The sequence below is a fragment of the Leptosomus discolor genome, chromosome 18 (genome assembly GCF_034619465.1).
Source record: "Leptosomus discolor isolate bLepDis1 chromosome 18, bLepDis1.hap2, whole genome shotgun sequence".
Classification (NCBI taxonomy): domain Eukaryota; kingdom Metazoa; phylum Chordata; class Aves; order Leptosomiformes; family Leptosomidae; genus Leptosomus; species Leptosomus discolor.
Genome location: NC_141408.1, coordinates 13,853,856 through 13,878,307, shown reverse-complemented (window position 1 = coordinate 13,878,307; position 24,452 = coordinate 13,853,856). Strand labels below are relative to the sequence as shown.

The window sequence follows — 24,452 nt, the reverse complement described above, 5'->3', positions numbered from 1 at the left end:
GGAGCGTACAAACTGTACGCGTAAAAGCTGTTACTGCAAGGATTGGTTATTTCCGTATGAAATATTTCCTCCATTTTTGCAGGTATGGGTAGAGAAAATACACAGTACTGTAACTTTGCATTATGTGATATTTTTAAGTGGAGGGGAGAATTAAGTTGGCAACTTTGACATGGAAGATACTCTATAACAGGGTACAAAATATCAGGAATAATTTATTAGCAAAGACATTTAATTTTCCTATTACTGCTTGGTAAAATTCCAAGTTGAGTGAGCTGTCAAAAACGTAGCACCTACAGTGTATTCTTGAATGTTTACTTTGGTTTTGAAAGCACTTTTTCCTAAGATTTTTCTAGCCTCTTTTGGTGGTAGTTTGACTTATGTAGCTCTTCTACAGGATGTGAGCTTTTGCCACGGCAATCACTGATTAATAATCGCCGTTTGTGGCAGGAAAGACTTTTTTGGTTTGTTTAAAGGGGTTAGCCGATCATGTGCTTGTTGCTAAACTTTCGAACTCTGAAGTATTAATTAGAAGCTATTTTTATTAAACTTAAACAAGTCTGTATTCTCCTATGGTGCCAAGCTAGATGTTTTTCCACAGGGAGAGTTTTACTCCATTTAACTCTGGATTTCGTAGCGGCGCGTGCTCTGGACGATCTGTTACGAATACTTCTGTGCTCATGTGTTCCTTTATGTGTGTTTGATGCGTTTCAAGCTATGAACTGCTGATGTTCCAGTCCTTTTTTTTTTTTCAGTTTACATGAAGTTAAAAAGCAGATTTATTTTTTTCCTCTTAATTTTCTTCGATCTGTAAATCAATGTCAAAAAGGGACAGTATCCCTTTGTCATCCTCACTGCTGAGAAATGAGAGACTAATCACGTTTGCAAGCACCGTGTAACACCTCCAGTGAAACAGCAGCGGGACAGAGGTGCTGATAAGTGATTTGACTTTTCTGACATGCCGATACAGAGGTCTTTATCCTTTGGCTATCGAGATTTGGCGTTGCATAGCTTCCAGGTATGGGCAGGTAGGTTGCTTACGCTGGGAATTAGAAAGAAATCGTTGAGTCGCTTCCCATGCGATGGACTTTGGTCTCTGAGGGAAGAAAGGGTTTCAGCTTTGCTCTCTCCAAAGGGGATACTGTCTCTTTAAACTTTGCTAGAATTCTTTGTGTGGAAGGTAAATTATACTAATGTTGCCTGATTTCTCTTGCATTTACTTCGTATAACCCTTTGAGCACTGGCTGCATGCTGTTAGTTTCAACCGGGCTGCTTCTTTTAAACCAAATTTACGTTTCACTCCAAGACGAAAGCGTTTTAATTAGCACCCAGTCATACTGTATGAACCTAATTGGTTCTGCGTCCTGCCGAACGTTGCAGCGAGAGCCTACCCTCGTCCGGGTGTTCTCAAAGGGTTATCCATTTGCTGCCCTTACAAAGCTGTAAAGTACCTTTTTCTTTGGCATTATTGGAGATCTCTGTATATTTTAATCAACTTCAGGTTTTTTGCTGCTTTTCTAATGTCTAATTTCAACTAAACATTTCCTGTGTGAATGTGCCTTCTCAGATCTGCTTTGATATCTCTCTTCTGCAAGTATTGACCTGCATGCTTTACTCTGATAACGCCCTTATGAGCTCCTATGTATCACTATCTTTTGTGATCTGTAAGTCCTGCTGTGTTAATAAATATTATCTTGGCATATTTTGAAAACGTGGGGATGTGTGTGATTTGTTGCAAACCAGCAATGTATTTCTGTTTCCTGAAAAATACAAAGTTTAAAGTTATAGTATCCCCTTAAAGCTGGCGGGTGCCTTTCTCTCGCAAGGAGCTGCCTTCTCCTCTCCCAGCACTTTGGCCTCGCTCCCTGGGCACTTCCGAAACTTTACGTTATCGGGCTAAATAATATTTTTCAAAAGAGCAGTTTTTGAGAGGGGTTGAATAGAGGAAATGTGTGGATGGCAGGGTCGTTTCTGTGAGTAGGTTTCAAGGGTACGGTGGTGGTTCAGACTGAAGACAGAAATAACGTTTTCTTTGTCCTGTTGTCTCCTTGTCCGGATTTCCCTGCTGCCAGCCGAGGTTATGATACGCCTTTGTGAAGGGGACCCGCTGGAAAATGTGTGCTGTCGAGGCCTTTGCGAGTAGGAGCCCATTAAACAACATTCTGATGTTTATTTAGCTAATCTAGAGTGAGTTAATCGGTGCCCCAAAGTAAAGGGCCCTGCTTCCTTTTTCTGTTTGGGAACTCCTGGCTTACTAGATATTGAAGCTTTCAAACATGAACAACAGCTGCAAATTTGCATCACATAATTCTGTCACTTCAAATTTCTCCAAATTCCCGGGCCACTAACAGTTTGGGATTAACGTCAAATTAGCAGACAAGGTAAAAAGCTAAAAATAATTGAGATGTGGAATAAAGTTAAAGCATTACACCAGCGCAAACTGAGTCTTTGTAGTTCCTTGCCACAAGAGCAAAAACCAGACCAGAAACCAGAATATGGGTTTGTTTTTTTTTCTTCTTTACACCAATCTTGAGAGACTTTAGAAGAAAAAAAAACCAAACCCAAACCAAACAGCACTCCTCTTTCATTCTGGAGAGCCAGTAGGTTATGCCTAGCCCTAAAGCTTTTTAAACTGAAGGCTTGAACAGAAACCTGAGAGACTTCATTCTGCAGGGCTTGTGCTATTAGTATTTGTTCAGCTAATCATACCTGGAGGAGGGAGAGTAATGTTCGTGACTCTCTACTTTATTACATTTTTGTCCAGACTTGACAGTCAAATTCACCCGCTTGCTCTCATTTAATGTAATTCTGGAAACAGAAGAGCTGAACATGACTTATTTATCCTGCGAAGGCCTCTCAGAGCGGAGAGGGTGCGTCTGTGCTTCCTGAGTGCCGTCCCGGCGGAGCCGAAGGGCGCAGGGGCACAGCAGCCGCCCTGGCCTTCTGCAGGACGGAGCTGAGCCGTCCCTCCGCTTCCACCGCGAGCTCGGGGGTCTTGGTTCTGCTGTGAAACGTTGTTTGTTGTCATAATGAAAAGAGTATTAGCAGATTCTTTAATTCCGCAAGGTTTGAAGGCTTTTCTCCCCTCCTTCCTTCGTTTTAATTTGTCTCAGCCAGCATTCTTGATGATTTCCTCCTCAGCAGTGCTAGGTGCTGCCCTTCTTCAGCAAGAGTAAATTGGAGTAGCTCCCCTACCGTTAACACAGTTCCAGACTTCACCAGCTGAGAAATGGGCTTTGAGTTTTTCGTGCTGCTGGTAGGAGTGGCACAGGTAGCAGCCTCTGTATTCCTCCACTTTCATCTCCGCCTTCGTCAGGTGGAGCCCCACGGGAAGCAGTAAGGAGGTGGTGTCTGTCCCCCTCCAGTCTCAGGACTTCTTGCTCAGGCCGCTGGTGATGTGCCCAGTGTAACAGCTCTGGGTGGGGGACGTTGCTGCTGTCCCGCTGGCTACCACCTGCACCACCCTAACCACCAAAAAGTGACATGAGAGTTACGTTTCTTCATCAGAACATGATATAAGCAGAAATATAAAAACTTGAAAGTCTCCTCTGTTGGTTAAAAGCACTAAATACGTTACAATCTTCTGAATTGTCTTTTTCAGTTTTCTTTAGAGTATCGCTAACGCTGTCAAGGGTTTTCCTTAAATGATTAAACTGTTGACGTTGAAGCCTCCAGCTTGTAAATTGCCTCCAGCCATAACTTAATCCGTGGTAGCTGGAATAAATTGTTATAGTTGGCTCAAATGAAGGATGTAAAGTTTTTCTGTAGATGAGATAACACGGGGAAATGGTGTGTTAACTGTGTTTCATCCTCTGTCAGCGTTCTCCTGTACGTTCCTTGGCAGCTATTGCCTCTCCCCAGCAGCTGCATGGCTGGCTTGTGTAGCTGTAGCTGTCCCCAGGTGATGATCAGGCAGCTTGGACTCTGGTTTTGGTAGTTCAAAATGGGTGGAAAGTAAATGGTAAATATTTCAAACTTTTTGCTTTGGAAGAAATACAAACTCGGTTTGGTTTCTAAAGCCTTCGGAAACTTGCTGCACTCCAGCCTGACACTGCGAAGATCGCTTTTTCCATTCTTGGTGCGCTAGAAAATGTGTTTAAGGAAAAAAAGAAGTGTGGTTATGTGATATTTGAACGGATCTGACTTTGGTTTTTACAGGCAGACATGCACCCGTCCCACCCTGCCCCCATTTATCAGCGGTTTGGGAATCTATACCCAGCGTTTTTAATCTGGGCTGTGTTTCGTGGTCTCACCAGTGGAAAGCTGATGGCGCTAATGACATGTGACTTTAACTCTATTGGCAGTAAGAGCTTTTGGATTTTTATAACTAAACTGAGCTCAATCTCTTGTGTCATTTCTGAAAGACACCACGGAATTGCTACTGAGATTACTAAGGAATACTGGTTTATGACGATGTATTTCACCGAAAATATATCTCTTGCGGTGGGATTATAGGATTCCTAATGCACGATCAAGTCAAGATTTGCCCTGCTTCGACAGGGAATTTGCTGTGCGCTCTCTAGAAAATGCTAACTAAGAAATCACTTTTAACCTCACAGAAAAAGATTGTGTACCCCCAAAACAAAGCGTTTTCATAGAATTTTGAGTGGATTTAGTCTTTGCTCATTTTTTTTGAGAAAATGTGATGCTCCTCATCAGTTCAGGTTCTGTTTCTACTAAAAGAGCCCTCCAGGAGGAAATGGCGGTAGCTCCGTAGCATCCGTCTTCGCTAAGTGTGATGCTTAAAAGTAGTTTTATTTTTTGGTTTTTTTACCCCTTAATAATCTCTTTCTTTGAAAAAAATATTACTGATCCACATGCGTCTTTTTAAATTCTGAATTGCCATACCAGCAAAATGAAGCTTTTATGATATCAGGGGCTAGAACTGCAGCGTTGTAACTGGGGCTTTTTTATTCATTACACGTATCTGCAGTCTTTAAGAAAAAGGCTGTTGGAGCAGCAGTTCTTAACACTGCTTAATAAAACAATCTTTTTGCCAGTGTTAAAGATACTCACATCGTGAAGGGTTCTCTAGGGTCAGCCAAGAACTGCTTTTCACGTGTAAACTGCTGCTTTGCTTATTAGTCTGGTGGCGAGTTGCTCTGATACCTGTCGGGGGGGGGAAAGCTCCTCTCTCCATTATGCAGCAAATGTGCCTTTAGCTTTGTGTAGCTATGACAAAGGTTACGGTTTTACTTCCTCTACTCAAAAACATCTAACTTGTGGCAAATGATTCTATGAAGTGCAGGGCACGGCACAGCAGAGTGTTGGGGGTTTTGCAACAGAATAAAAATTCTTAGAAAAGCTAGTTTACCTTGGGTTATGGACAGTCACACGTACGTTCTTGCTTTTCATACTTTGGTTTTAGAGCTGCTTTAGGTGCAAACACTTTGTCTCTGAACACAGTATTTTTCCTGTAATACAATACTCTTTGGAAAGTTTATTCAGCAGAGCAATCCTTTTATAACGGTCCAAATAAATGAAACGTACAGAATTAAACTGTCATCTTAGCTCGTACACCGATGCGGGTGGGTTCCATGTCTGCGTGAATTCACGTAGAGAATCTTGAATCTTAGTTTGTGAATAATTAAGATATTGTTCTGCCTTCCCTGCCGTGACCTATTGATTGCAGGCGAAGCACGGGGAGTTCAGGATTCCCACCGAAGCCCACTGCTGCTGTCCCTGGGCCGGGCTCGGATCAGGAGGAGTACACTGACCTGGCCCTGAAGGATGCGTTTTCAGCTCAAACTCTTACCAGTTATCAAAGAAATCATTCACAATAGATGGTGCAGATCTTCACAACAGGTTCACCACTCTTTCTTTTCATTTCCTGATTAACACCGAAACAATAGCAGTGCTTAAATCTCTGCTGGGTTTAGGAGTCAACGGAAATTGAAAAAAAAAAAAAAAGAGCTTGCCTAGTACACTGTGGTATTTTCAGGATCCCAGGATTAATTACAGTTGGCTAACATTTTGGAGGTTATTCTGGCACTCCCCTTAATGCTAGCGAAGCTTTCATTTAACTTCTTTAAACAAAACCGTGTATTTGAGAGCACAAGGTGTGGTTTCTTGTGATAAATTACCGATCCCTTGCAAGTCAGCTCCTTTTCACCTCGGAGCCTCCTTTCTCTTCAGCTTTGCCCTGAGCAGGTGATTTCATCTCTCGCCTGTTTGCCCTCCTGTAAACTGCCAGCTCTACAAATTTCATATTCGAGTGGCGCTTTGAAATCTGGCTGCATCCACGCGAGGTGCTCAGCTTTGTCATTGAGGTGCTGTCACGTGCCGAGGCAGCCGCTGCAGGAAGGCTGGCCCTGAGGAAGGTCTGATGGATGACACGCCGTGCCTCGCTGACCCATTGCAAAGGGCCCTTTATTGCAGCAGCCATTAAACGCTGTCATTATGTGGTGTATTTGTTGGACTTGTTAATTAGCTATGTATGTGGGTCGTGCCTGGAAAGCAGCCTAAAGCGTAGCGTGCTCTCCCCTTCCAGTAAAATGAATAAACGAAGGCAGAAATGTTTTATTAAAATGGTTTAATCCTCGGGCTGGTGTGGCCAGATCGAATAAAGAGGGCAGCTGGAAAGCCAGCTTGTTCCCACCCTGGCTGCATTAAACCCAAGTTGCCGCTGCTGTGTGCCAGCCAGTTAAGACCGTGATGTTTGTCAGAAGAGTCTCAGCTGAAACGATGCTAAGAGAACGTGTTTTCTGGCCTGGGTTTGCTTTACCTTGCGATCATTTGACCCTAGGCGCTGAGCAGCGGCTGAATGTCTAATCCAAACTGACAATTGTTAATGCTGGAAAACAAATGCCAAACATAGTATAGTAGGGCGCTTTTTTTTTTATGCTTTAATGAAAACTCCCCAGCCCCTGGCTCTCTGTGCCTTCGCTACGGATCAATCTCAGTCTAGACCTGAAAGATCAGTTGAATGAGTAGCGGACAAAGCCCAGCAGACCCTGGTCACTGTGCAGGCTCCTGTGCCGGCTCTCATGTAAGCAGCCGGGCTAGATCTCATACCCACTCATGGCAGTGAGGAGAACCTATTGGCCCATATAATTGCTGGGTGAGTATAAACGTTTGGAGCTTTCTGTAAAATAATTGGATTTTCTCTAAACTGAATTACTAGTTTGTAAAAGCTAAAACAAGATCTTCACAATATTTGTGGCATTCCTAGTACCTGTAGGTTTGAAGAGTCGGCCGTGCGGCGCTACAGTGACTGTGATAAGCTTAAACAGGATTTCTATTTTTTTAAACATTCTTGCAGCACATTTTTATACGTTATTTGTATCAAAGCATGAATATAAAATTAAAGCATATTAATACTGTATCAGAGGGAATGGAAAAGTTAGCACAGTCTGCCGTGCGGTTGGTTTTGATAAGATGAAATGATGCGATAAGATGTTTGAGTTGCTAATGTTTACATTTTGATTGCAGATTCTGCAGCCAGCATCAGAAAATTGAACTGGTGATCTGTGCCGTGTGTACTCTAGAAACGTTTATTTTTTTCGGTGTTTCTTCACTACCCGTAGTGGGACGGTGACTTTCAGGTTAAAATATAAGACACTATTCAAAGGTCAAGGCTCACATTTATTAAATGGCAAAATTTCTGTGTTAAATGCTCAGGGGTTTTTCCGGATTATTTTTGTGCAAACTGTAGTTTAAGCCTCATTGAAACAACAATTCACTGTGTTTGTCCTTGCAGTTCTTTACGACTTTTAGCAAGTCGCTGTTGTTTTTATGCAGTGTGGAGAGATTCATGTTTGAACTTCAGCTTCTAATTGTAGGGGTTTGTTTTTCTCAGATATAGATGACTTAAAATGTGCCCCATTTGGAAGCTATAACAGTGGGTCTGCAGTCAGCAGCCTGGCAAGCTATGACTGGTCCGACAAAGAAGACATTCATCAGGGCAAGAAGCTCTCCTCCTCCTTTGCCCAGTCTTCAGGAAGTGGATCCTCTGCGGCTACTTCTGTTCTTCAGAAGAAGGAGACCTTGTTTGGCAGTTCAGAAAACATTACCATGACAACAGTTTCCAAAGTGACAACCTTTTCTAGCGAGGATGCTTCACAGGATGTTTCCTTTGCAGCCTTTGCAAACTTTAAAGACTCTGGACCAATATCCAGCGCTCCAAGTGACGATGACATTGGCGACTTCGGTGATTTTGCCAGACCTTCGTCAGAAGCACAGGATGCAGCAGCAGCTGACACAAACCCAGAGGCAGATTTCCTCGCTAGCGGTCTCTCTTCTGAACTGCGAAGAGAGTCCACAGATGACTTTGGAGAATTTCAAAGTGAAAAGCCAAAAATCAGCAAGTTTGACTTCTTGGTGGCAACTTCCCAAGGCAAGGTGAAGTCTAGTGAAGAGATGATCAAGAGTGAACTGGCTACCTTTGACCTGTCTGTTCAAGGTAAGCCTGCTCAGGGTGGAGGAAGCCCATAATGCATGTGCTTATCAAAGGCTAATTTTTCTAATCAAATTATAAATTAGCCAATGGGGATTGTTCCAAAGGCTACTGGAAACGAGCTGAATCTTCTCATTGATTTCTGTTGTGTTTGGAGCAGGTCTCTTTCTAGAAGGGAAAAAAAAAAATTGTGCCAAAAAATGGTAAGAATTGAGAAACTGGGGGAATTTGCAGCAGTCACTGAGTAAAGAGAAGGCTTTGTCCTTCTGGAGTAGCAGTGATGCCTTGCTACTACTTTATTCGTTTTAAATAGTCCTTGCCTTTATGAGTAAAAGAGTAACTTGTTTATATCCTGCCTGTTTAGGGTCACATAAAAGGAGCTTAAGCCTAGGTGACCGAGAAATAAGTCGTTCTTCACCTTTACCAGTTTTGGAACAGCCATTTAGAGATCGCTCAAATACTCTAAGTGAGAAGCCTGCTTTGCCCGTCATCAGAGACAAATACAAAGATTTGACTGGGGAAGTTGAGGTAAGGAATTATCTGGAATGCAAGTAAATTGTCAACGACTTTCATCAGTGTGATGTCAAGGGTGTTCTGTATCCCAGCTCTTTGGGACTTTAGCTATTTGAATTTAAGGTACGATTCTAAGAGGGCATCTGGGTAAGGTTAGATGTTTTCATTGGAAACTGCTCATAAAGGAGATTTCTTCTTTCCTGTCTTTAAAGTCTTGTGGATTGGGGAAAAAAATGCTGTCATCTGAAAGTCAGTCAGAAACACTTGACCTTGCAGCCTAAGCTTGTAACTGGAAATAAGTTACAATTTAAATCTAATCCCAGCTTTGTCACCGAGACCACTGGCTTTGGGAAATGGCTTAACTTTTTTGGCTGTGGTAGTTATGTCTCTTGCTCATCTTGAGAATAGATGGGAAAAGGACTCAGATTAAGTTCTGCCAATCCCCATTTCTACAACAGCAGACCTGTAACAGATGTGTTGGGAATAGGTATGTGCAATGCAAACTTTTTACCCATTTGTTTATGTTCTTCCTTTTGAAACTAGTTCTGACTCCCAGAATTCAAATTTTAGACTTCAGGTGCAAAGAGAATGTCTAAAGAATGGGGGGGGGGGAAATTGGGAATAGGTATGTTAAAAGTTTACATAGCTAATCTGCAAATAGTCTCTCAAAATACCTGTCTGCTGCATGCCTGTTGGGATAGGAGAAGGGGAGATGCGTGTGGGAACAAGATTCAGACTGTCCTTTTCTTTCAAATAGGAAAGCGAGAGGTATGCGTATGAATGGCAAAGGTGCTTGGAGAGTGCCCTGCAGGTAAGCGTGTGGCCTCCTCCGAAACTTCTCCTCCTTCCTGCAGGCACCTCCTCAGTCGGTGTTTGAGACCGTACAGGCACAGAAAGGGTGTGAACCAGCCCGAGGGGATTACGGTTTTAAACCAGAAGCTGTCACCCAGCAGAAGCCTTGCCTCCTCAGTTACAGACCCTAGGCTAATCTCCCTGTCATTTGTGATTACTTTGGCTTTTGCCTAAATTTTCAAGTTAACTCGCTCCTGTGGCGTTCCCGTGTTTCGGGTGCCCAGTAAGGCCTGTTGTTGGGGGCACTGGTACCAGTGTCTGGCTCTCCAGCGCTTCTTGAGAAACGGGCTGGTTTAATGTGCTGTGCGGAGGGGCCGTTAATCTTCTGGCGATGGGTGTCAGATGTTTCACAGCCAGCTTAGTTTTCCTTAAAATTTCTGCTTTGCAGAAATTTGACTGTTAGACAGCCAAAACTGTGAATGCTGTTATTAAACTAGATAAGCAATGCATGCACACTCTGAAAGCTATTATTTTGGTAATGAAAATATTTGGGGGAATACATTAAAGTTTTCAATGTTTATACTTTTCCCCTGACCTACCTATATTTACAGCATGGATATATAAAAATGTGATGGACTATGGCAATTATTTCTTATTTAATTTGCCTCCTCCTTTCGTATAACAGTTTCTGTTGGGGACATCCTTGTTTGTAATTATTATTTTAAGGTAGATATAACACCATCACTTCATGAAATTTGTTTCCACCAGGTCATAAAGAAAGCAAATGATACCTTAAACGGAATAAGTAGTTCATCTGTTTGCACTGAAGTTATCCAGTCTGCTCAAGGCATGGAATATTTACTAGGTATGTTTTAATTTACCATGTCTTTTACATTGAAAGTTCTCCTCTGAAAAACAGTGATACATAATCACTCGTTCCAAAGTGGTACAATGACCAAGTCTCCTGCTAAATAAATGAAGCTGCTCCTTTGCAATAACTGCCCGTGACCGCCTTCCGTGTGCCATGCCTGTTCTGCGCTATTCCCGAGCTAAAGCTTCGGGATCCTGTGCTTGCAGTGAGTTCTCTGCCCTCCTCCACTGTGTTTTGTATCAACAGGGGTTGTTGAAGTCTACAGAGTAACCAAGAGAGTTGAACTGGGTATCAAAGCAACTGCTGTCTGTAGTGAGAAACTCCAGCAGCTCCTGAAGGATATCGATAAAGTGTGGAACAACCTAATAAGCTTCATGTCACTTGCTGCTTTAACGGTAAGACCAAAAATAAGCTAGGTCTTTACTAAAAGAAATGTCATCATTATATGTAAAGTGACTTAACGGGCTGTCCTAGCTTTACAGTTTGTATTTTTCTCTTGCAAAATGGAAAGGCACTTATTTGTGAAATCCAGTTTAAAGCTCTCTGCAAGAACACTGTTATTTATGTACAAACGTGATGATATCCTGTGTGTCTGTGGACCTCTCCAGTAAGGGAGATTTAATAAAATTTAAATAAGGAATTTTATGAAGCCAGAATAACTGGCATATCTTGTCTCTGTAATAGCCCTGCAATTAGTGTTAATGCAAAAGCAGACAGTGGAGCAACACAGGAGTAACTGAGCTCTTTTCCTTTCTCTCTGCGTTTGGAAACGCCTAAGTTTGTTTTGGTTCCTGCTGCAGACTAAATAGCTTTTCCTCCTCTGAATAGAGCTGCCAGGAAAAGCTCGATTGCTCTGAGACAGTCTGGTAGGAGCTTGGGAGCTGTCTGCATAACCGGGCGAAAAAGAAGGGCACACTGGGGCCAGGTACAGAATATACACAATGAGAGGGCAAGAAGGGCCCCTTGCCCTTAAACATCCTGTGCTTTTTTGTGTATGTTGCAGGGAATGCAGTGTGCAAAAAGAGTTTCTTTAACCACGGTAAAACTCGTATTTTTAGGGAATCATCCGCCTTTGGGTGCTTGATATCATCTTGCATAATGGATCCCTTTAACCAAGGAGCCTTAACTCTTAGTTAGTGTCAGTGCCTCGCGTCAAGCATCGATAAGCAGATCATTACCATGGTTATGTTTCCACTGAATGTCCTAATTTGTGGCTTCCTTCCTGCAATGCAGCTATGGCCACTAACGATTTTTGCTTCCCAATAAACACTCGTTTATAAATAAAGCCCAGAGTACTTGGTTTCTGCTCGAAATAGCCATCTTCAGCTCACTGTCATTCCCTGCAAACCAGGTATTATGAATGCTCAGTCCCTTTTTACACACCTTCTACACATTTTAAACCTCTGCGGTACAAACAGCGGTGGCAAGCAGGTATTTTTGGTGATGTCCTGTGTTGCACAAAGCCTGTCATAGCATGAAATTTATACTTGGCAGTACATAATATTTTACTGCTTGGCAGATGAAGTGGATAGACTGGGATTCATCTGTTTGAACTCTGGCATTGTGGATAGGAACAATCTAAAAAGCTATCAGGATCCTCTCCTGATTTTAAGCAAGTGGATTAAAATTTAGTTCTTAAAGCACTTTTCCTTGGAAGATTACAGGGATTACCTTCAAGTCCGAAGCTTGGCCACATGTTCTCCGAGCTGCAGCGGTCCAGATAAGTTTTAAACGTATTGGGAGCTGTGAATAATGACTTCTCATACACACACAGCACCTCTGAAGTTATCTAAGAGACAGGGACTCCTGGAACTCTCAAAATCATCCCTTTCTGTTTCTCTTCTCCACCTGGGTCACTGGAAGGAGTGGGACCCAGACCTTCTTCCCCTGGTGTTGCAGTCACCGACCCCAGATGATGCAGAAGTGCCAATTCAGTAGAGAGAAGTGTTCTAGCTCAGAGGCGTGTGCTCGGAAAGGTTAATTTTATCTTTGAAAGGATTTCGTTACAAGGTAATTTTATGCACAGCCTTGTGGTTTTTCACTGCAAATTGCAGGATGACCTTCTCATTTGCTTCGCTCGTGCATTTGGTAAATAAATATTAAAGTGCCTTTATTAATTTGATTGATCTACTTAAAGATTAAAGGGTTTTTTTTTCAGAATTCCCATTATTCTCCAGCCGTTCAGGAGGGGAGCGTGATCAGCACGCCTAGAGTGTGAATTAGGAGTACGCGCGTTCTAGGATCACACCATTTTTTAAAGCTTCTTGCATTCCTAGTCGTTGTTTTTATTTGCACCGCTACCTTCAAGCGAAACTTCAACAGTTTTACACCGCCCCTGTACAAATTTTTAAATTATCATTTATTTTGTGGCCGAAACGTAAGATTATGTATCGGAAAAGTCGCTTATTTGCAGGCTTGTTCTCCCATCCTTTGCCTCTGTTTAACCTGAGCTTGCGTGCGGCTGGTGACCTTAATTCTTCCATGGCTTGGTTAACCTTAATATCCCATTTTTTACTGCTGTGCCATATTCTAGCTTCAGAAAAACCTTCAGAAAGAATAACAACTGCCCTTTTTTTGATGAGGCAATAATAGGAGTTCGGGACAGTAAACTCTGATACAGACACCACTTCAAATGCGAACCAGTGGAAGCTGCGCTGGCCGAGGCCTCGCTTCCTTGCAGCTGCACAAATAGCTGCTGCATTCCACTGTTTGTCTTCGGCCAGTTCTTCATACGCTGCAGTTGAAATGGAGCAGCCGCCGCCTGGGCTCTTTCCTCAGAAGTTTCTTCCCCTTTTGATGTGGGAACGGGGAACTTAAGAATTCTTTCCTTTGTAGTCTAACCCTTTTTCAAGAGCCTGAGTGTTATGAATGAAGGCTGATGGAGACTGCATAGCAGGGCTGCAAATAGGGACTAAGGGCTTTGGTTAAATCATGCATCAGTTGGTGAGGAAACGCCGTACGTCGTCCCTGCCATGTGGCCGGCGTGATGCTGGGGCTCTCAGCAGCCACCAGAGCGATGATTTTTATCACGATGTCTGACACTTTTCTCAGTCACTGAAAATGCCTAAATCTTATTGTCTCGTTTCTTTAGCCAGACGAAAACTCACTGGATTTCTCTTCTTGTATGCTGCGCCCAGGGATTAAAAATGCCCAAGACCTTGCTTGCGGAGTGTGCCTCCTAAACGTGGATTCAAGGAGTAAAGTAAGTACAACGGCCTCTATCGTTAAACTCTTTTTTTTTAATTTACAGTTTGGTCTTTTGCTTAGGCCTTGGGTGTATTTAAAAAAGAATTTCACGGCTATAATTTGTAACTGGAAGTAGCAAAGGCAAAATCTGACCTCTAGATGGGACTCAGTCTGTGTCCTGTATGCACTGGGCTTTGGCTATGAGACAGGTGTGGATAAAGGGTTGAGTTAAATTGTTCGTAATGGGGAAGAAACTGGGATACTAAGACTTAAAAAGTATGTGTATTTTTTAAAAAAATAAAAATTTTAATGACTTTTCATTATGAAATGCATCTCTGAGGATCGCCAGGAGGGGACTGTCGCAATTAGCAGAGCTGGGAGGGAATCCCAGGATGTGTACAGAGTAATGCCAACCCGTTAACATATATTGGCAGTTTTGCTGACTTTTTGGTTTCAACGTTATTTCAGAAAGAAGAGAAACCTGTGGAAGAGCTTCCTAGAAAAGTATGAATCTGTAAAAAACATATTCTTTATAGAATCATCCTTAGTTGAGTGTGGAAGGCTGAACTGCTAACTGGCTTTCAGCTGTCATTGTCAATTGTACCAATCATTAATCCTTTTCTTCTAGTCATTTTCTGTGGCCGTTAACACCTGATCTGATCAACTAACATGCTCTAGAGCCTCCCCTTTGTCTTGTCTGCATGCTTGTATCTTGTGAAGAGCTTTCTGGTTTTGTGCTACTTCTGTTTGTGTGGTAGAAAATTCACTGCAGTGAGTGAATTTGTAGCTGCCTGTGTGTCTGTTGCAGAAGAGGGGGAACCGTAGGGGTTTTTTTTTTTTGCTACAAATATTGACTTTTGGCTATATGTAGTAGGCAACGGCATTTTTAGAAATCTCTGCAGGAAATCCAGGCTGTGGGGAAGAGGGTTAGAATATTTTTTAAATAGGTAGCTGTGAAGCATTGGAAAGGATCTCCTAGCAACAAACATCGCGATGTTTTAAGCTTGTTCATGGCTTCACGCCCTCTGTTCAGAAGCTCCTATTGTAAAGCAGGTTCAATTAACAGAAGAAAGTGGATCAAATTCAACCCGAAATAACGCTAATATCGGGCATCGCACCTGCCTAATTCACAGCGAAAATGGAGCCAGGGAAATAACTGCAGTAGCTCTCTACTGGCTGGCAGAACAAGCTTGTCTCTTGTACGGCCACGGAGCAGAGGTGGGAGGTGCACGAAACAGAGTTAGTTGCCGGGTGTCAGAGCAGGCAGCGTGCTGATCAGAGGGGGGACAGGCAAAGCAGGCACCAGGTGTGACGGCTGGAGTTTTCATCCACCTGCAAACACTTTGCAGGCTAAAACGGAATGTGGTTTATTGGGTGGTGTGTTTAGAGCGAGAGGGTCCTACCACGCTGTGTGCCGTTGTGGTGTGATCCCTGTGCGTATCCATTGTCCACTCTAGTTTCTAGACCCCGGGGTAGATGAGACTGTCACACTCCTTTCAATTCTTGTTGTTTTAGGCCTTTAATTCGGAAATGGATAACTTTAAGCTGGCGTACGGAGGGCACCAGTACCATGCAAGCTGTGCGAATTTCTGGATCAACTGTGTGGAGCCAAAACCTCCCGGTCTCATTTTGCCAGACCTGCTCTGAAAGCGGTTGCGCTGAAGACGGAGTATCGGGTCTAATAATGCGGGACATTTGGGGTAGATGGTGTGGTGGGGTAAGTGGAAAGGCTTGAGGTGCGGTTAGTGTTTGAAATGTTTCGGGTTGATTTTTTTGAACCGTAGCGGGTCAAAGCCACTGGTCACGTACAAATTGCTCGTGAAGAATCTCACTTGAAATGGCCCGTGTTTCAGAAAACCAGAAAAAAAAATGTAGTGTGGCAAAACCCGCGGCCTTTCAGACTTTCTCAAGATGAAAGCAGGTTGGTCCTTGTGACCAACCAGCCTGCTGACCAAGCGCATGGATCTCTGAGAGAGGACGGCACCTCGCTTCCAAGAACAACTGAAGTGCTAGACTGACTTGCGTAGAAGTGACCGCTGAAATACTTGAAGTACGTGTTTGCAAACAAATCTTTTCTTTAATGTTTTTGGTATACAGGCCGTGATGACGTTCTTTAAATGTTTGCTGCTGCACTGTTACAGTGCACGAGTCACGGTGACTTCCAAGGCAAAATGAGTTCTTGACTTAGAAGGAATGAGGCTGCGGAGAGCTATTGTCTATTTATGCTTCCACTGTTCTGTATAGTAAATTATACTGTATTCCTGCGCATGGCTGGTTAGTGCTGGGGGTAAGGACTTGGAAAAACTGTTGACATCTTCCCTGTCATATCTGGATTCTTTAGTACAGGCAGCTGGATTTTAAAATTTGTGGTCTTTGTGGTGTAAATACAGACAAACTCCTTCCTTGGGCTCGTCCTGACCTACAGGTATGGTTTGTTATGTTTCACCCGACCCTTCGGTAGTTGTGGGGCTGCATCCCTGTCGGAAACTGGGCTTCACTCCCACAGCAGGTCTGCTCCTGTATATATATGGGGTTTTTTGGCCTTTTTTGTACGTTAATACGCTTTTCTTGATGGGATGCTTGCGTGTAACTTGTGCGGTCCAGCGCTATCTGTAGTAGCATGTTTCTCTCGGGACTGGCCCTCAGCTCCTGCTGCAGCTGGGGGCGATCTCGCCCTGAAGGGGGCTCTGCTCGAGCAGGCTGGTTTTCCAAGCAGGGTGTGGCGTCGCTTAGGGCAGGTACGCTTGTCTGGGCAGAGGGAGATGGGTGTGACGGACGATCCCAAACCGTTACCCACATCTGAAGTACCTGGCTCTCTCTCCAGGCACTACGTCCAGATGACAGCGCGATCAGCTGTCGGGCTCGTGACAGAGCTCTTGGCCTAGCGGGAGCCTCATGGCAGTGTCACAAGAGCCCTACCACTGTCCAGTCTTACTCGGTCTGCAGTGAATGGCGTGGGGTGTCTATCCATCGGGTGCAACTTGCTGCTTCATTCTTAAGTTTCTTGGATCTCTAGAAATAATCTCCCTTCTCTCCAAGGACAGCAACAGCTCTTCCAAATTAATCTTGCCTCCGTTATCAATAAATAGCTGACACTGACCGGTGGTTGTTTGCTGAGATAGAAACTACAATGAGGAAAATTGATGCTTCATATTTAAAAAAAAAAAAAGAAAAAGGCTTAGTTAAACCATTAATTATACCAAATGAAAGAACCTTGGCTAATAGGAGGAGTGCTAGGTGTCTGGCCCCTTATTTACACAGATGAAAATACATCTTCTTGCTGCCCGAAATCAGCTCATTCATAAAATAAGCAACTTGTGCCTCCAGTCGCAAGCTCAAAGCTAATCAAGTGGCGGATTTTCAGCAGCGTGGCAGTGACTGCCAGCTTTCTGCTGCCCGGTAATTATCGAAAAAAGGGCAGTCGCTCTTTGCTCGCGCTCCGTTTCGTTTATTAGGTGTGAAACAGTTCCAGCACCGTGGCTTTCGAGCACGTACGTTGGTTTCCAGCGTAACGCGGGGCTGCTGCGCACCGCCGGCGTGCCCAGGGAGGCGTGGGCTCCGCTCGGCACGGGAAGCCGCCGCTCGCTTTTGCCTCCCGAAGCCCAGAGGCACTTCAGCATCGGCTGGCTTCGAGCAAATGCCTCGTCTCGCTGCTAGCAAGGGGACTTCTCAAGTGGTTTCGAGTATCTGGCTGACGCAAAGGCTGCTGCTTATGAAATGCTATATTGGGAAAAGGGACTTGATTGTCAGCGTGGGTTTCCACCACAGTTCCTGAACACTTAGCTAGAGAGGATTTTTTTTTTTTTTCCTAATTAAAAGAGAATGCCACAAAGAAAAGAGGCCACAATGTGAAGCTTAAAGCAACCAGTATTTCAAATACAGCACCAGCTATATTGTCATAAAAGCATTTTTCAGTGATGTTTTTCTTGTACTTGTTAACATACTTGTCAAGCGAGTAAGTTCCCTCTCTCAGACGTATCCAGCGTGTCTTTTGGCCCATAAAAACAAGGAATCGACATTTACAATTATAATTGCAGCAGAGCTCACTGAAGGGTGACACTGCTGCCTGCTCGCTCCCTGCAGAAGGGGAAAGCAGCCGGCGCTATCACCGCGCTCGAGGCAAGCAGAAAGCGTTCTGAACCGAGCACCTTCACGTCGTGGGAATACACCGAAGGGGTGGCAGGTCGATGCCCTCGATAAAGGCGGTGCACAACCAGGATCCTCTCGCTCCCGTATCCCAGTCATTAAAATGACTCACTGTTGCATTCAGCATCTTCTCCGATCCTGCGCTGCCAGGCAAAGCCCCGTGTCCTTGCAAGCTGTATCCAAGGTGACGGTATTTTCTACAGTGCATCCTAACAGACCACGTTCCCCTGCTTCCCTGGCGTCCAGGCTGATGGGCACGCTGCCTTGCGCTTTGGTTGTGTTGGATTTCGTAAACGTAACTCCTTTTTCTGCATGTAGCTTTGGCTAGAAAAGAGAAATGGGATTTTCTTTCTTTTTTTTTTTTTTTTAACGTATGTGTTCTTTGAAGCTGCCTTGGCGTTACCTATGGGCAGTGATTTTTCTGTATATTTGTGGATATTTGGAATTCTAAGAGATTATTCGCTTGGTTATTTAACGTGTAGATCACTTTGCCCAGTTGTATCCTTGATGCTTCGGTGCTGCCTTCGTGCGTTGCGGTTTTTCCCTGGTGGCGGGAGTGCTGGGGAGCTCCAGCCCGTTCCCCTGCCCGCCCGTTGCCGTGCTCTGGGCTGAGTATCTCCCCAGGCTGGCGACCCGTGTTGGCTGTCGCTGCTCGGAGGTTATTTATGGCGTGGGAATTATGTTCCGCACTTGACCGTCCCGCTGACTTTTCCTCTCTGGCAGCAGCTTCTCTTCGCCTGGGTTTGTCTTGAGCAGCTCTTTCCTTGAGATTTGTGCGGTAAATATGAAGTGATAGGGCAGTTCAACCTAAGGTTGAGAAGAAGCTCATGAAAACCCAAGGAATGCTCCAGTTTAGCTACATGTTGGATTAATTAAACTTGAAACAAAAACTGCCTTTTCAATAAAAGCTGCTATTGTACAAACTACTTTTTCTGGAAGATTTTTTTTCTCTCTCTGGACCTGTGTTTAATTCCAGTTCTCAATATTAAAATATAAATGTCATAATTTTATGAAGAAAAGTGGACAGAAAATTTCCCTTTAGATTGTGCTGCTTTATTCCGCCCTCGGGGCGAACATTATTTCTCTTCTGAAAGTGGTTTTGTGATGATTAGTTGGAGTTGTTTCGGTTTGTGCTGTGCTGGAGTCACTGCTGATATTTTAAATCCAATAAGTGTTACTAATTGACCTTAGTATGTTGTTTACTCCCTTAATTCTCGCCGTGATCTATAAATCCTGTGTTGAGATTCAAACCTTGTGTTCAATAAAGAGCTCGTTTCGTATCTGACCGACCTGTGAAGTGGCTTGTTCCAGGATGCAGCTAGAAGAAAACGTTGCTTTTGCTGCTTGCTGGCACCAGAGTTGTCACCTCCGGTGAGAGCCCCGCGGGCGCTGGCCTGGGGGCTCCTCCTCCGAAATCCGGGGGCAGAGTGAAATCTTCCCGTCACTCGGGAGAGGCCTGGAAAGGCTTAAACAAAAAGGGCCTTAAACATAATGAAGCTGTTCAAGTGAAACCTTCTTTGTGGCTAGTATTTGAAAGATGTCTCGCTGAATAACATACAGTATATTGCTCAAGCAATTAAGATATCAACCATTTGGAAAAGCCTGTGGGGAGCAGGAAGAATGATCTTCCCCTCAAATCCAGCCGGTGCTTGCAGCGATCCGGAGTTAAACTGGGGCTCGGTTTCTATAGGTTTGAGGATGCGTGAAAAACTGGACTTTGAGGGAGAAAAAACACTCAATGTAAAGTACCTTTCGTTGGGATGAACACAAGAGGAACTTTTGCAGATACCCACAAGTATCAACACCATTGCACTTCTCCGTAATATAGTCTCCAAGGGGTATTTCAGGGGAATTCTTTCTTTCCTAATGTGCTTTATTAGGCCGTTACACATTTAATAGGTCTAAAGTCCTCTTTGTTTAAAAGTCAGTCTTGATGGTTTCTTGGCTGAACAGGAGCATCTTCCCCTCCCCTAGGTTCTAGGGCAGCGCCTGTATAAAGTCTATATAATGATTCAAAGTGGAGAATTTTTACCTTCCAGTTTTTGTACAGAAAATACCATTGCATGATACATGGTCCATTTTTTAGGTGAAGTTGAATTTTGCAAGCAGATTTCAGTTTTTAGTATTTTTTCCCCTTTGAAATGTCACGCTTTCGGAACGTCTCCAGACTAACGATTAGTCTTGATTTTTAATCTCTAGCTCCTTTTCTTACTTACCATTTCCCTGGTTACAGTTTAACTCACGATAAAAATAGAGAGATGAGCAGAATGTGGTTTTTTTTTTTTTAATGGGCAGTCAGTGTCCTGTGTCTGTCTGTCTGTCACTGAAACCGGGACCCAGCCCCGAAACCTGCACTGCGCACGGCCGAGGGCAAAACTCACTTTTCATCAGGGAGCCAAAACTTTGTCCTTGCTCCTCTGCAGAAGCAGGAGCAGCCCTGCCCCTGCCCGCACGGGGCTGCGCTTCGGCCTCCTGACGCTGGAGGACACCGAGATCCGTGTGTGGAGCTTGTTGGGAAAACTGGCATTGAAGTATTTGGGGTTTTTAATGTGCGGTTGTGTCTTAAGAGCACCCTGGATCATGGATGAAGGGCTTGGAATGGCAATGGAAGGGTCTGCAGGGGGGACGGGGGGATGTATACATGCACGTGGGAAACTTGTGGGCTTCGGATGCCCTCGTGATGCCGAGGGATTTGCCGTAACTCTTCCCACAGCGGCGTCTCCCTGCGCACGTTCGGCATTAAGCCACGGCCAACCTCGTGACTTCCGTGCCCGCAGGGGCTGAGGGAGCCCTCTCCTGCCCGCGGGCCACCGAGCCCCCCCCCGGGAAGTGGCCTTGGGCCCAATTTCAAGTCTGTGAACTTCCACAGCAGTCCTCGCTGGACCACAGACTGGAGCCTGGAAATCGCGGAGTGCCCTTTCCCTCCCCCGGTGAGCACAAGCAAGTGGCGTTTGCCCCCTCTGTAAAACTCTTGTCCCTGCAGCAAATTTGAAAATTCTGAGTCAGAGCTGGCCAAAGCCTCTGTGTCAAATTCACTCTGATCTACACTTTTATTCCAACCAGGTCTGGTTTTACTGAGTTTTAAAGGAGGCTGAGGCCCTTGGCACGGGTTTGTACCAGCGATATCGGTATTTCAGCCCCAGCGGCTTTTGGGGGGGGGGGGAACCAGCAGCCTGCTTGTGCTGCAGTCCTCACGCGGTGGGCTTCAGCTTGGAGAAGACCTTTAACCGTGTCTGCTGTTCCTTAAAACCTCAGCCGTTCAGCTGAGACTTCAGAAGGTAAAAATTTTGAAATAGCCAAGTTAATTGCCTGGTTTTTGTGATGAGGACCAGGAATTGCAGGGCACCTGGATGGATGGTAAACCAGTTAGCCGAGGGGTGGGAACAGATCACGGTATTTTCCTCAAGGCTGAGGTCCGGATTTGTTCAAAGCCCCTGCTCAGTATTACACCATGTTCTCGCTTGTTACTTGAGAAACATTTAGCTCCGTTCTGAATAGGAAACCAACACATGTTTTTGTTTAATCTTTATTGATTTTTTTTTTTTTACAAGTATAGAATCTCATTTAAATCAGATAGCTATCTCAGCATCCAGCAATCTGCGTATTCCTCCTTCCGAGATGCAACAGAGGACACAAATGTCTCGCTGAGGAACGGACTTGCCTTGCTCTCCTGGGGGTCCAGCTACTCTTCAACGGAACCCGTCCCTTCCCGGCTGCAGGGAGGGGAGCGACGTCCAGGAGGCAGCGGCTACGCCAGGGGAAGGCTTCTCCCATGCCTCGGGGTGGAATCGTGCTCGTCAGGCACAGAACAAGGCAAAGCCTTCTCTGTCAAGCCATCCTTGTCCGGGAGGTTGGACAGATCGCCGTTTTGCAGAATAATTCTAGAATGCAGCATAACCTTGAGGACATAATGAAGTGATTTAGAAATGGGCTAAGGCAGATCACGACCATACTTAGAGCTAAGTAATCAAGCGGATTTACCTACTTCCAATTTACTGGGTGATTGAATATTAGAAAACACAGCCCAGCCCCTCTGGAAGGTGGCCATGCACACATTCCTAAACGTTTCTTTGGCTGTCCAGGGCGGGGAGGGTTAACCTCTCGCGTCTGTCTTGAGCCACATTTGGACAAGATCTCCGTTTACTTTCCACCCACAAAAAACACCAGCATTTTTCAGGAGTGTGAGTGTTTTCCAGGACTATTGCCCTGGTATGGAATGAGTGAAAAAGGATCTTGTATTTATTTGATTTGAATCGTTAAAATTTTATTTTACTTGTGGCCGACACGGACTGACTTCACTCTTTTTTTTTTTTCTTTTTTTTTCTTTTTTTTTTTTTTTTTTTTTTACTTTTAATACAGATTAAGAGCTGACTAAAGATCTCAAACACTATATACTGAGAGTCACTACGGATGTTAAAGAAAACACCAGCACTAGCACCACAACCCTGCACGCCTGCCTTCCTGGCTCTTGGAAAAAACCCACTGCCGTAGAGTAGGGCCTCGCTCGTTCTGTGCTAGTGCCGCTCCCTAGCCACTACAGGATTTTGCAAGGAAGCAAACAAGCTATTAACGAAATATCCAGGCTACCGCATCACAAAGCGCACTTTGTTCATGAACTCTGCCCAATGCCTGTTAGGCCTTTCCGCACAGGATACTAATAAACTCACTGAAAAAGGGAGGGAGGCTTTATGAAAGGAATAAACTTAGAAGGAGACCTCATTCTGCTAAATCAGAGAAATGCGGATGGGGGAATCCCTGTAGAGAGAAATGCTTTGAAGGGAATCGTTGGCCTTGCAGGTTAGTGAGGTGAGAAGTAGTTGAGGTTCTGCTGTATGGTAAAGAACCAAAGTTGGCTGTAGAAGGAGAAGGGAATGTCTCCCGTTTGGTCGACTCGGAATCAGCGCGTCCCTTCTGTTGTGCTTCCTGTCTGCAGTCCCATTAAATTCCCCAGTAAGGCATCAGGGGTCTCCTCTCTCTCTCGTAAACGTCTGGGATGATGCCATAGGGTGTCTGTACCATTTTAACCGTCGTCTTCCCAAAGAGCTTCCTCTCGTAGTCTATCAGTTGCCTCCAGAAGCCCACGTTGGGGCGTATAACGGGGCGTCTCGATTTGACCCAGTTGTATGCCTCAAAGAGGGACACCTTGTGGTACTTCATCAGGTAGGCGATGCAGAGGGTGGCCGACCTGCTCACGCCGGCGGCACAATGGACTAAGGTGGCCCCGTGCTTCCGCGCCACGCTGTTGATCTTGTCGGCGACGCTGTCGAAGTACAGGGAGATGGGGGCGTTGGGCATGTCAGCCAAAGGCACTTTCACGTATTCAAACTGGGGCCAGTTAAAATTGGGAATCTCGATGGTCGCGTTGATTATGCAGGTGATTCCCCGGGAGAGCAGCAGGTGCCGGTTGGAGGCGACGCTGCCCCGGCTCAGGTACAGCGAGGGGGTGATTTGGGCGATGCCCCCAAGGGCACCTTCAGAAAGCATTCGTGGAGCCATCAGAGTTCTCGGTAAGGAGTTGTGGCTTCTGGAGGTCATGGAGGATCTTGGCACTCACGCTTCCATTATGGGAAGAGATCCAACGGGATCTTCAGCCAAGGGAAGGATTGTCTGGCCTGGCGGTGCTAGGACAGCAAGAGCTTCCTCCGCTTAGTCACTGCAAAACACAAGCAACGCCAACGTGAGCGGGGCAGCTGTCTGATGAGACCACGTCTACACAAGAGAACAGGAAAACCCAACTCACCCTGCTGTGGCCTGGACAACCTCCTACTGGCAAACCTCCCTGGGGTAAGGTGGTTCTGGGTTTGCACGCTGCTTACTACCGGGGGGGCCCCCAGGCATTGCCTGGACAGATATTAACAAAAAAAAAAAAGTAATCTTCCAGCCTAATTAGCTCCAATTACTCGTCGAGGGTTTAGGCAGCCTACCTATGGGCCCAGACAGCATTTCACCCGGATTAGCACGTGGAAGATTAGCTACGCCTTTTCCATGCTCAAAAGCGGCAACTTCACAACTGGCCGGAGTCCAGAGGGATGGTGAGAGACAGCTCACCGGGGCTGGATGCAGGTGCCTGCCATCTAGATTACCCTGCCCTCTCCCCAGTGCCACCCTTCTCCTTTCTGAGGTATATGAAAGGCTCCGCCGAAGTACATAAACAGAGGAAAGTTGCTCATTAGAAAAGGCGGTGAGTCATGTCCATCCAGATCAGTCATCGGCTCTCATCTAGGCTGAGGAAGTGTGGAAAGAGTGACCTGGTTATGTCAGAAGCTGAGAGGCTGGGAAGCCGAGGCTGGGACAAGGGAGGCTCTTTTCCTGCTGCTTTAACGGACTGACTAATGTTTTGGGGAAAGACGTGCTCTGCCAAGGCTTGGGTTCGCCTGCGTGAGCCGCCCAGCCCCGGGAAGGACCCCCCGCTTTTAATTCCTCTGCTCCTGGAGGACTTCCAAGCAAGCGGAGAAGCCACAAGCAAGGGGACGATTTGCCAGTCCTCGTTAGCTGTGCCTTCTCCAGTTAGAGATGGGCCATGGGAGAGGCTCCGGTCAGCGCGGGCTGGGG

General features: G+C 45.2%; 2 protein-coding genes across 2 annotated transcripts in view; one reads left to right on the top strand and one right to left on the bottom strand.

Annotated features, from left to right (window-relative positions):
- The window catches only part of SYNRG (synergin gamma), a 39,880-nt gene extending 24,479 nt beyond the window's left edge, over positions 1–15,401 (top strand). Inside the window, exons 16-23 of the mRNA XM_086475178.1 lie at positions 7,796–8,398; positions 8,757–8,920; positions 9,663–9,716; positions 10,466–10,562; positions 10,815–10,963; positions 13,660–13,770; positions 14,223–14,258; positions 15,270–15,401. Coding sequence (XP_086331304.1) covers positions 7,796–8,398; positions 8,757–8,920; positions 9,663–9,716; positions 10,466–10,562; positions 10,815–10,963; positions 13,660–13,770; positions 14,223–14,258; positions 15,270–15,401 — 1,346 coding nt within the window. The remainder of the gene's footprint in view (positions 1–7,795; positions 8,399–8,756; positions 8,921–9,662; positions 9,717–10,465; positions 10,563–10,814; positions 10,964–13,659; positions 13,771–14,222; positions 14,259–15,269) is intronic.
- A 7,420-nt stretch (positions 15,402–22,821) lies between these two features.
- DUSP14 (dual specificity phosphatase 14) lies at positions 22,822–23,503 on the bottom strand. The gene has a single exon (XM_009947608.2). It carries the CDS (start codon positions 23,433–23,435, stop codon positions 22,839–22,841), a length of 597 nt encoding a protein of 198 aa, XP_009945910.1. The 5' UTR covers positions 23,436–23,503; the 3' UTR covers positions 22,822–22,838.
- Positions 23,504–24,452: the final 949 nt, after the last annotated feature.